We start from the raw sequence: 12131 nt of genomic DNA, 5'->3' as shown, positions 1-12131 counted from the left end.
ACTTTAAGCATTTATGGACTTGCCTTTCATCAGTCTCTGTATTTCTCATCTGTAAAATAAGGGTAAGGATGCCTATATAGAGGGTTGTGTGAGGATGAAGTAGATAGTATCTATAGAGTGCTTAGCCCAATATCCAGTACAGATCAATAAAAGGTAGCCGTTACTAGTAATGGTGTGTATTCAGCTAATCTGATGGGTGAGGATGAGCACTTCCCGAAGTTAGAATTTAGGGAAAAGACGTGGAACAGAGCTTTGTGGTGGCAGCACACCCATGTGGATTCAGAGATGACCACACCCATACGGAGACTCACACCCCTCACAGGCGGGGCCTTTGCCCTGTTTTAGAAAAGCTCTGGTCACATGGTCTTCAGAACTCAACCATTGAGTTTCATGATAACTTCTTTTTTAGTGAGACAGCAACAGGAAACTTTTCTAGATCTAGCTATTCATGGGCCTAATCTTCTAAAGTGACATTGCTACTCTTGTCCCTCAAAACACAAAGATGACTGCTCCCTTCCCTTCCATAGGAGCGGGTTTATACTGCACTACTTAGGATCCTTGAAGCATCATGGAAGGCTCTTGAGAGAACACCTAAAAAATGTTGATTGAAAACATCTTTTATAGTGAGATGGCTTTGCTGGTGTAATCACAAAAAGGGATATTTAAATTCTAGCCACATTTGAATTCTGTGTTAATGGTCTTGATGATCAAGAGGACATTGCTAATGTTTTGTTATTCCATTATTTCATATCTTTAGCTGAAGTTATAATACACTTTTTCTAGCTAAGAATGGTATGGTGAGGATGGAGGTATCATCTAGAAGGATCATGGGTCCTTTCAGAGGACAAAACTGCTAAGAATAGTAGCAGTGACAAAAACGCAAAACTCTAGCTCCCTGTACATAAATGCTATTTCTTGATCCTCTCAGTCTCCCTGTGTTGCTCGTTTATGTGTAGATAATGCTTCTAGGCTGGGGGCGGGGTGGGGGAGAACATGAGGAGAATAATCCAGAGTGGTGAGTAACAGATCATCCTCCATATAAACACTACCTCAGAGGCAGAAGCAAGAATGGGGTGAGTTTGGGGGAAGATTTATTCTGATATTGTGTCGGAGCACATGATGTTGTGTACTTTTGTGGCTGCTAGGGTTTCGTCTTATTCTGGTGTTCTCGGGTTTGCTTATTTATTTGAAACTTTGCATTTCAAAGTCTGCTAAATCAGGAGTCTTGTAATAGCCCTGAAACATTTTTGTTAACTAGAAAATGAGAGAGGCTTTCTTCACGTTTCAACTGTGTGGTCTTAAGCAGTATTGGCACAAAACTCATTCCAATCACAAAACAAGTTGTGAAATTTAATCTCAAACCAGTAGAAGCTGCAGCTTTCAGGACAGTATTGACTCTGGACCGCATGGGATTTTAATGTGCCAGAGAATTTTCTTCTTTTGACCCATTATTATTATTATTATTGATTATCTTTTTTTTTTTTTTTAATTCATACAGACAAGCACTGATTTGGTACAGCCGGTAGGTAAATATCCAGAACATTCTGGATTTTTAAAAATATTTAATATGTATTATATACATGAATATTATCTAGAATGAGCTTTTTTTTTTCTCATGGCATTGTTAATTGCAGATTTAACCTTAAGACGGTTAATTTAAATGCTCTCTAGCTTTGTTTAACTGGTGCTACTCTACTGAAGAGCTTTGCGTTTCTCATCAAATCTTACCATGATCTGTTTCATCTTCTGTTTTTTTTTTTTTTTTCCCTTTGCTATTCTGCATACTCTAAAGACTGACTCTTCAAAAAGTCTTTCCCTGTGTAACCTGATCATGGAGGAAACTCCAGACAGTGGGTTGGCCGAAGAAATTCAAAGATCTCAGATTGACCTAGGTGCATTTATTTGGGGCCCTGACGGTAGTACAGAGAGTGTCAGCCAGGCAATTACCCAAGGTGGGTCTCAAGAAAGCTCTTCATGTCTCTCTGAAGCAGAGCAAGACATGGGATTATCCACTGGAATTGCTTCTTCAGCTGACTGGCACACTGTAGCTGAACAGGGTGAGCATGTCGTGGGGCCAGCTCCTCCGTGTGGAAATGAACACCTGTACCCAAAGCCTGTGCTTGAGGCTGAATTTGCCACCGTGGCTTCTACGGAGATGGAGCAGCCTCATGACTTAGCTGCCTCAGAGATGGCAGCCACAGAATCTGGTGGCGTGGTCAAAGAAAATCAAGAAGATGTTAAACAGTCAGAAGAAGAAGAAGAGAAAGAGAAGATAGAAGATTCTATGTGGGCAGGTGTGGAGACATGTGAAAAGGTAGACACTAGAGCTATTGATACCAAGGCATTAGAAGGTACAGAGGAGTTTGAAGAGAAAGCATGTGAAAGTACAGGAGACAGGCTAGTAGATCTTCTTAAGACACTAAGAAAGCAAAACCAGGAGACCTTAGCAGTTAGTAAAGAGGAAATGAGGAAAGATCTAAGAATTGGTTGTAAGGAAATTGAAAAGACCAATGAAAAATATTTTGATAAGACTGATGTATTAGAAGAAGACCTAGAAAGAGTAGATACGGCAGCTGAATTTAGTGACAGAAGCCAAGGGCTAGATGAGGGGAATCAAGTAGTAATTAATAATTGTGAAATTATAGAGGGCTCTGGAGCTAATCCTGCCCATCACACAGATATTTTTAATCTGCATTTCCAGACTGATTCTGTATCTAATAATGAAAATGCAAGCCCTGAGGGATGTGGTTTAGCTAGAAAAGACCTAAGGAAAAATTTAATAGACTCTTCTAACCAGGATATAATACATCACTCAGGACAGGGCAGTGCAGATGCTGAAGAAATTCAGCATAAGACTATGTTACATACTCCTGGGGTTGACAGGAATGAAAATCAGGCTGTTTTTTCATCATTAAAACATCAAGTGGCAGCTCATTCTAGGACAGAGTTTAATTATTCTCTGGAAAATAATGTAAACAGGAGAGATTGGTGTTTGCATAAGGCAGAAGACTCAATAATAGAGGGGTCTGAAAGTACAGCAACTGGGAACTGTAGCCATACCATTAACTTGCCAACGATTGTAAAAACAGACTCTTGGGCAACGTATCCAGGTCAAATCTGGCAGACAAGCCTGGATCCAGCAGTGAATAGTATGGATATATTAGAATTCTCTGGTATACCAGATGGCCAAGCAAGTGGATTTGCCAGTTGGCTTGATCCTATTAACCACTGGCCTATCAGAGAAACAGAAGGTTTAGATAATTGCTGGGAGCATTTAGATACGGTTGAAGGCGAGGTGGACTTAGCAGTGGATTTATGTGGGGAACAAGCCATTGCTAACTGCTGGGAACAAAGCCGAGAGATAGCTAGACCCTTCATTCTGGAAACCTCCCACAATGCTAGCACCGAGAATTCTGCTAGTCCCCAAGACAGTGACATCAGCAACTCAGATTTATCTGAAGATGAAATTGCTAACCAGAGATATGGATTGTTGTACCAAGAAATAGAGCCTGATAATGAAGAGGTACTTACCCCACTATGTAGTATAGACTAGCCAAAGACTTCTGTAGGTTCTGTTTTCCTAATGTTTCCCACCTACTTCATTATCCATCCATCACTGTCTTCTCTGAGGCTTGCCTCATCTCCTTGAAATCCGTGCAGACCAAACACAAATAGGTTGACAAAAAAAAAAAAACCCACAAAAAAACCCCCCAAAAGCCAATTACAAAAGCAGGATTTTTGTGTTGGGAACTAATGAGTCTGTTTTACCATCCCATTTATTATGTTTATTCTATTTTCACTTTTACTGTTCAAACACTAAAAACAACTAAGAATATGTAGAACAAACTAATTTACTCTTCCTAGAGTGATTCTACAGCAGTAAGAGCACATGATATGTTTCTACACAGGTCCCCTGAAACTATAGACTCTCATAATAGCTTTCGATCCAAATGATGTATTAGAGAAATACTGAAGATGCTTCTGGATTCTATCAGTGGCCTAAAAAAGGATCTATTTAACCCCTCGTGGCTTTTCTCTGGAATCATCTTCATCTCCATTGTGAAAGTGGGCTTTGGTTAACACTGAGCCACACACCAGTAAATACTATTATTTGTAAAAATAATCTTTATTTGTCAGCCTATTTAAAATAATACTGTATGGCCTTTTACATTTCCTAAACACTTTCATGCACAGCAACCTTTTGTATTATTTTAAAACATGTAGTGGTCTTCACTTTCCAACTTGTCTGGTGGACATTTACTGATCCCACAAAAATGATAAAACATAACATACTTTGATTTTCTTTCCTGTTTAGGCTTCTGGTGGTACATTTAATGGATTCACCCAGGTAAGAGATCGATTCGCTGGCACATTCTGTCTGCTGAAAATGATACAAATTGTTAAAATACGGACCTCAGTGTCACTCGAAGAGCGTGATGTTGAAGCATGTCAGTGCAAAACTTGACCCTATGACTTCCAGTTTCGGTAATGGAAGCAGTAATAGTGGCAACGTTGTAGGATTGTTGTGAAGAGTCAATGAGACATGCTTGCGGAGCACTTTGCCCAGTAGCACCTACTAAGTGCTTCCCAGCTGTAGTAGCTATTAATATTGTTAGCCCTGTCGTGGAATAAGGCTGATTCCTCTACTAGAAATGAGTTCTCCTGACTCGAGAGAGCCACTAGATTCAGCTGTTGGAAGAAAGGAGGTGGGATTGTTTTGAACCAATGGGATGGGTCCTTAGAAAGTAGAAATGGTTTCTAGGATCCTCCTTATTTAGATTCACGTAAGAGCCCTACTACTTTGAACCTTACCTCTTCAGTCATTCTTTAAGCAGGAGCTCTTTGAGGCTCAGAAGCCGTAGATTGGCTCTGATCAGGAAGGCAGAATTTCCCTTGGGTGTCTGTGGTAGAGGAGCCACAAGATGGACTATCCCATCATTCTGTATGACCCAACAGATAGACAGTTGTAACCCACGCAAGTGTAGACCACGCAGCTCTCAGGCTCATGGAGTAAGTTCTGAAAACCTCTTCAAGGGAGACTTCAGACTTGATGAAGTCTTGTGTCTGTGATGAGTGTTTTATCTCAAAATTAGAGATGAACAGTTTCTAATTTTAACATTTAGAATTTCTTTGCTTGAAAGTTTGGCTACTTTTCCCCCATGTTACCTGTAAAATGATAAAGGCCACCCCTACCTGAATCCAAATACAGGTACACACAACCATGGAGGGAGAAGATAATGCCTCTCTTCAGTCTGCATAAAACTCATTTGAAAAGTCAGGTCATAAGAATTGTTACTTATTTCTCATTTTTTAAAAATATGTTTATCCATTATAAATGTACCTTCTGTAAAGAGAAACCAAATTATATAAGAGCATTTTATAGAAAAAGTTCAGACTGTCATACACCCCCTCTGCTTCCTGTTTCTTAGAGGTAAGTACTTTTACTCCTTTTCCCTATTGTTTGATTTCAGCCACATGTGTGTGCGTGACTTGCTTATAATGCTACTTCTTGGTCTCTAAAGCATTATCTATTGACTCCTCTCTCCAGAGTGCAGACTTAATGTTCCTTCAGATGCCCCCCTCTCAGTTTTCCCTCCCTCCCCTTCCTGCCTTTTGTCTGCTGTAGTCCCACCATAGCCATCCAGCCAATCTGTGGTGATAGTATAATAATATCAATAGTATTGGCGCCCCCACCATGAAGTTTACCTTTAGTTTTATGCCAACTTTCTGTTCTCCTTTGAGGAAATAATCACAGGGTCTTTTTTGTTTGCTTGTTGGTTCATTTGCTCTTAGTGTTTTAGGGACTTATCACTAATTTAGTCCCATACTCTGTAAGAAGTCTCTCCTCGTTTGTTTGGAAAACCTTAAACATTTGGTCAGCTTCATCTTCCTGGAGAATTTTCTTGTTTCAATTTCTGGAGTGTTCTGTCTGAACTGGGTTCTCTCTGGTGATGCCTGCTGCCATAGCTGTTCCCACAGGCTCTCCTGTTAAGTCTATTGCAGGCATTGCCTTCACCATTCCCTTGTGTCAGTCCATTATTTTTCAGACAAAAATCTTATTCATTTGGTTTAATTCCATGTACTAAAACCCATCTTCATCCATAAATTAAAGCAGGTCCTTTTGTAGCTCCCTAAGGAAAATGCATAAGAGGAATATATTTGTGACCTTGTACATAGGAAAATGTCTTTATCTAAATACATAATAGTCTGTTAGATTAGATATCATATTAGAGTATAATTTTTCCCTTAGAATTTTGAAGATGTTGCTCCATCCATTTCTACTTCCTAATGTTGTCACTGAGAAACTATTGTTTTGATTCTTTTTAAAAATTAATCTTAGATCTTAGATAAATTAAAAATTAATCTTAATCTTTTTAAAATTAATCTTTTTAAAAATAATATTAAGATCATCATGAAAACTCCATGCTAATTTTTAGAATAATTTTCCAACAGAAATATTGCACAAACAATACCTTTACATCATGTTTGAATTTTATAGTAGGATCATAGAGTCTTTTTTTTGAATTAGTATTTGAGGATTTTTGTCAGTTTTACCAAAGGCCTTTTTAAATCTTGAATGTAATTATTTAAATAGTATTCTTGGGGTGACTGGGTGGCCTAGGCGGTTCCAGCTCAGGTCATGATCTCTGAGTCATGAGATCCAGCCCCTCATCAGGCTGCATGCTCAGTACGGAGTCTCCTTAGAGTTTCTCTCTCCTTCTCCATCTGCCACTCCGTCCCCCACCTCTGCACTTACACTTTCTTTCTCTCTCAAGTAAATAAATAAACCTTAAATAAATATAAATAAAATAAATAGTATTCTCATTCTGAGTATCTGCTGTGTCATTATCCTTGTTGGTTCTTTTTTCATTTGTTTGCTGGTCTTTAATTGGGCATAACCATTAATTGTCAGTGGGTTTGTGTAATATTGTACTGCTACTTCCACATCACTTTGGTCTACTACTAGAAGTTCTGTATCTTATATCAAAATTTTAATTTCAATTTTCGGGCAATTTGTATTTGTATAGAGATTGAAGTATTAAAAATTATTGGGAAATGATAGATATTAGTCTTTTTTTAGGTTTTTATTTTAGTTCCAATATAGTAAACATACAGTCTTAGGTTAGTTTCAGGTGAATGGATAAGGAAGAGATGGTAAATATACAATGGAATATTACTCAGCCATAAAAAGCGATGAAATCTTGCCATTTGCTACAGTGTGGATGGAGCTCCAGAGTATAATGTTGAGTGAAATAAGTCAGTCAGAGAAAGACAAATAACGTAAGATTTCACTCATATGTGGAATTTAAGAAATAAAACAAATGAGCAAAAGAATGAAGAAAGAGAAAGAGACAAAAAACCAAGAAACAGACTCTTAATTGTAGAGAACAATCTCCCAGAGGGGAGAAGGGGTGGGGCGGATGGGGAAAACAGGTGATGGGGATTAAGGAGTACCCTTGTCATGAGCGATGGGTAATACATGGAAGTGCTGAATCACTATATTGTTTTGATTCTTGGTATTTTAAAGAAAACTCTTCTTTCTTTATCTCTCTTTCTGTCTCTGCCCTTAGTTATACTACTTTCTCTTTGTCTCTGGAAGTTTGTAGAATCTCTTTTTTACCTTGTGTTTCTGAAATTTTACAGTGATTTACTGTTGTCTGAGTCTATTTCATATATTGCACTGAGGCTCTTTTAATCAAAATCTATGTCGTCTAGAGGGGGAATATTTTGTAATCTCACTGGGGGTTTCTCTTCTGTTTTCTAAGTCTTCTAGTTGTTTTCTTTGCTTTTTCCTTTTCTTGGTCATCTTTCTCTGCTTTCCAGCTCTTTCAACAGATATTTCACTACTTTTTTTTTTTTTTTACTTTTTTTTTTTTTAATTTCCAAGAGCTCTTTTTGTTGACTATTTGTTTTTTAATTGCATCCTCTTATTATGTTATGAATACAACACTTCCATTATATCTCTGGAAGTATTAATAATCATGACCATTTTTGAAGGTCTTTTTCTACCTAGAAAGTCTTTGTTTCTTCCACTTCTTCTTCTCCTTTTTTTTTAAACTATTCAGCTTTTCTCTTTATTATTTGAGACTCTTCCTAAATGTCTGGTGATCTTGGTCTACTTATATTTAAGAATGGGACAATACAAAAGCTGACAAGAAACTTTTATAGGTAGATAGAACTCATTGACTGTAGATATTGTTCTGGAATTTTCTGTTTCAGTTTTCCTGTTGAGAAGCCCTTGATATGAAATTCTGTTGGCATTTTTCTTGGGCTGGTTAAATTTCTAGCTCTTCTGGTCTCCTGTCTGGTGGGTATAATGGGAGGTGGATGGTAAAGAAGTTGGGGGTTAGAGGGGAGGTGACCAGGGCTCTCAGTTTGTTATGTAAGTGCTCCCTTAAGTCTGCTACTTTCCTAATATGTCTCTGCGTTCCCCAGTCCAGAGGCCCTATGTTTCAGCCTCTGTGGAAATAATGTCAAGTCTTGTGCTGCAATGAAGAGATATTGCTTGGTTTTCGGATACATGAAAAGATCGTAAGGTCCAGTTGCTTTTTTACAGACTTCCAGCCAAGTCCCTGTCTTTAGCACCACACAGGTTCCATTTCCCTTGGTCCCTCTGTTTCTAATTCTTGATCCTTTGGGAGATCTGAGTAACACACTGGGTTGTATTTTTGGCATTTCCTACATCACCTTAGGATACAGAATTTTGGGGGCATCCACTAAATTACTTCTTTTGTCTGCTTTTCAGTTTCAGAATGGTGTTGCTCTTGTCTTCTCATTCTTTTTATGTTCATGGATTTATGCCTTTTTAAATTTACCTTATGAAATTCCCTTTATTGTTTACTTTGGATTCTGGAGGTAACAGAGGTAATTGCCTCAATACAACATCTTTAACCAACAGTCACTGTCTCATTTCTTCTATTGGGGTGCCCTGATATCAAATTCTATGGGTACTTTTTTTTTTTTTCTTCAACTGGTTAGATTAACCAGGAAAGACTCTTTTGGTCTTCTGTCTGGTGAGTATAAGTCTGGCTACCAGCATAATGAGAGATGAATATTGTCCTTGAGATCACTGTTCCCTTAGATTTATTCCAGCTTGATTTTTTTTTTTTAGGTCAATGAATACATGGTGTAACATTTTTTCAGTTATGACTCATTATTAACCCATAGAAGTCACACCTAGGTGATAGAGTAAGATTGAATTTATAACATTTAAAAAGTGTGAATTTGTAGCTGAGAGCCACAAAATTCTAATTTAGTGTAGATGTCTAGAAGAGAAGCTACAGAACAAAAACGACCCTGAGGTCACTACCCCTTTTTTCAAATGACTCTTACTGTACTATTGTGTGGTATCACGCTAGCTCACAGTTTTGTTTGAAACATTTACTGTAAAAATTACTTTGGTATTATCTGCGTTTCTGATTGAAAATAAAAGACACTTTAATACTTTATATTGTATTTATGGATACAATTGATAGAAGCTAATTGAAATGATATCTTTTTTTTTTTTTTAGCAAATTAAGCTGGAATCTTCATTAATTTTTCATTTTCTGTTTTCTTCCCAATTTTTAGCCCCAAGACACTTCCTTATTCACAATGCAGACAGACCAGAGCATGATCTGTAACTTGGTAAGTTGACATTGGTGTGTATTTTGAGGGCATTGTCAGTTACTACTGAACATACTAGGATTGATGATTCTAGATTATCTAGAGCTTGAATATCCAGAATGTGGTTTCTGCAGCCCTTTCTTTTTAGGAAAGAGGAAGGAAAGCTTCTGAGAAATCTCACTGTGACTTTGATTTTGGTTGCTTTTATTTATAAAGGGACAGTGATCCAGCAGAAAGCAGAAGTCTCTTAGTTCTGGGCTTCAGTGGAGCCCGGTAAATCCATTAATGGCATGGCGGTTTCCGCCTGAGTGTCACTTACTCCACAGGATTGGAAATGAAATTGCCTCAAGAATTCATGCTTCGGGATAGATCCTTGCTTCTTTGAGCCTGAAGCTACCTCATTTCTCATCTCCTCCCTCCACTGTGTTAGTTGTAGAAAGAAGTCACATGTACTAGAGACGTGATTCCCCTGTTGCTGCTAAAGGACACGAGGACAAAGCTTAGCTAGGGCGTGAGTAGGAGTGGACAGAATTACTCTTGGTATCAGAGGAGATTCCAACAAGATTGTTGTTGCACTTGTCATGGGAAACCTTTTCTGCAGCAGCTTGCTGGGGAAGTTGAAGGAAGAGGCCTTGAGTGATGTCACTTGTGAGCTTGGTGGCCGTAGGCTACACAGGACAGGGTGTTCATGAGCGTTATTTGTCGCTCACTCGCTTTCCCGTGGGAATGCGATATAATTATCCCAGCTCCTGGCTTTCACATTAGAAGCTTAGAATCAGATTTAAGTAGAATAAATTTTTCTTTTTAGATGATTTCACTTCTAAGTAAGGAATTCAGTTCTGGGAACTTTGTCTTAAAGCTTACTTTGATAATTTCTCAAAGGCCAGTACATCTGTAATACCTTGTCTATCAATTGTCATACTTTTTGCCTTTTGGGTAACCAGGTGAAAGGTGGAGTCTGTGTGACCTGCAAGTAAAGATTTAAATGTTTAACGTACAAATTATGTTGGTGTTGATAATGGAGCCAGAGAGACTTACATGTCATATTTATTGCTGAATTTCAGCTTGGGTGTGGAGTAGGGGTTATACCAACACTGGAGGATGAGACTTTTAATTATCAGTTGTGAAGGGGTCAAGAGAAAGATGGAGAAATATTGGTATAAAAAAAAAAGGCAGTGGATCATATTTAAACTCCCACCTATTACTCTCATGCAAAAATCCGGGCATAGCATCCAGTGGTTTTTGAGTTTCTTAAAACATCTTCCTGTTCCCCTCAGCTTGTTGTGGGAGCTTCCGTTGCCTGCTCTTCTCTTCTGTGGATATGTGTTCTTTATTTTGTACCTTCTTTCCTTTGGGGAACTTAGCTTTGTCATACCCAGCATTGCAGATGCTGCTAACATTGGCTAAGCCATGTGAGGAACTAGGAAATCATAGTGAAACCATGTCTCACCGAGTTGCAATGGCCTGCTTTCCATCTTATGACAGAGGATACTGAACAATATGCAGGGAGGCTGTGCTGCTCATTTTGTTCTAAAGGAAGAATTCCATTTCTGTATCTCAGATTTAAGCCATTGTGACATCCCACTGCCACCAATAAATTTAGAGTATATTTCTCCTTTGAATGTGTGACAGTCGCCACCCCAGCAAACAATAGGAAATTATCACAAGCACGCCTGAACAGGGATGGCGTGCTGTCAACCCATTTGCAAGGTCTGTTCAGGGAGGAAACTTGTAGAAAAAAATATGGTACACGTAGGGTATAATTCTGATAGGACTACTTTAGATTTTTCCATGAAATGTAGTTCACAATTTACCTTTGCTTTTCTTCTATCTTGAGAAAATATTTATGATTTTACACTACCTTAGAAGGAATCAAAGGGTGACTTCCATTTCTAAGTTGGAGTAGTTGATTTTACGTACAATCATGCTATCGTGTTTATCCTTACTCATCAATGAGTTATATTTGTCCCCCTAAAATTAAAGTTGTAAAACTGCATAGGCATATGGTACTATCTCATGTGATATGATAGTATAGGGGAAATGTTGTGACTTGTGACGACATACCAATCCTACGTTCTCTTCAAACTGTGCTTCTGTTACATTGTCTGATTTCAGCAAGCAAATGCAATTCAGCTCCTATGAAAAATCACTTACTTATTCTTGCCTTATATGAAACTTCAAAATTTCTCTGGACTTCCAAGAAACCCAGGCTTTGATACCAATTTTTTTTTTCATTTTAAGTTATCTCTATATTTTTTTTTATGTACAATGATATATTTATTTGACTCCTAATTTGAAACTTCCCTTGGCTCCTTAACTGGCTTTAAACTTTCTCCTTAAATACTCAGCCCACAGGGGGACAGCCCTCTGTATGTGGATTTCTTGGTGCTTTATCAAATTGCCCTTCCTATCCTTGTTGGGTAGGTCATTTGATACCATCCTCTCATAGCAAATCACCTTGACTTCCAAATTGTAAGGTCATATCCTAAGAGCTTATGGTATCTCTTTGCTGCTCTGTAACCATG

The 12131-nt window shown here is 38.2% G+C and overlaps 1 protein-coding gene across 1 annotated transcript in view; it reads left to right on the top strand.

The window, feature by feature from the left end:
- The window catches only part of AMPH (amphiphysin), a 247462-nt gene that overhangs the window by 200736 nt on the left and 34595 nt on the right, over positions 1–12131 (top strand). Inside the window, exons 14-16 of the mRNA XM_032874940.1 lie at positions 1499–1522; positions 4316–4348; positions 9571–9627. Coding sequence (XP_032730831.1) covers positions 1499–1522; positions 4316–4348; positions 9571–9627 — 114 coding nt within the window. The remainder of the gene's footprint in view (positions 1–1498; positions 1523–4315; positions 4349–9570; positions 9628–12131) is intronic.

Source organism: Lontra canadensis, unplaced genomic scaffold, assembly GCF_010015895.1.
Source record: "Lontra canadensis isolate GAN:19392208 unplaced genomic scaffold, GSC_riverotter_1.0 scaffold54, whole genome shotgun sequence".
NCBI lineage: Eukaryota > Metazoa > Chordata > Mammalia > Carnivora > Mustelidae > Lontra > Lontra canadensis.
Note: the sequence above shows the minus strand (reverse complement) of the source record. Positions and strands in the feature narration are given on the sequence as shown.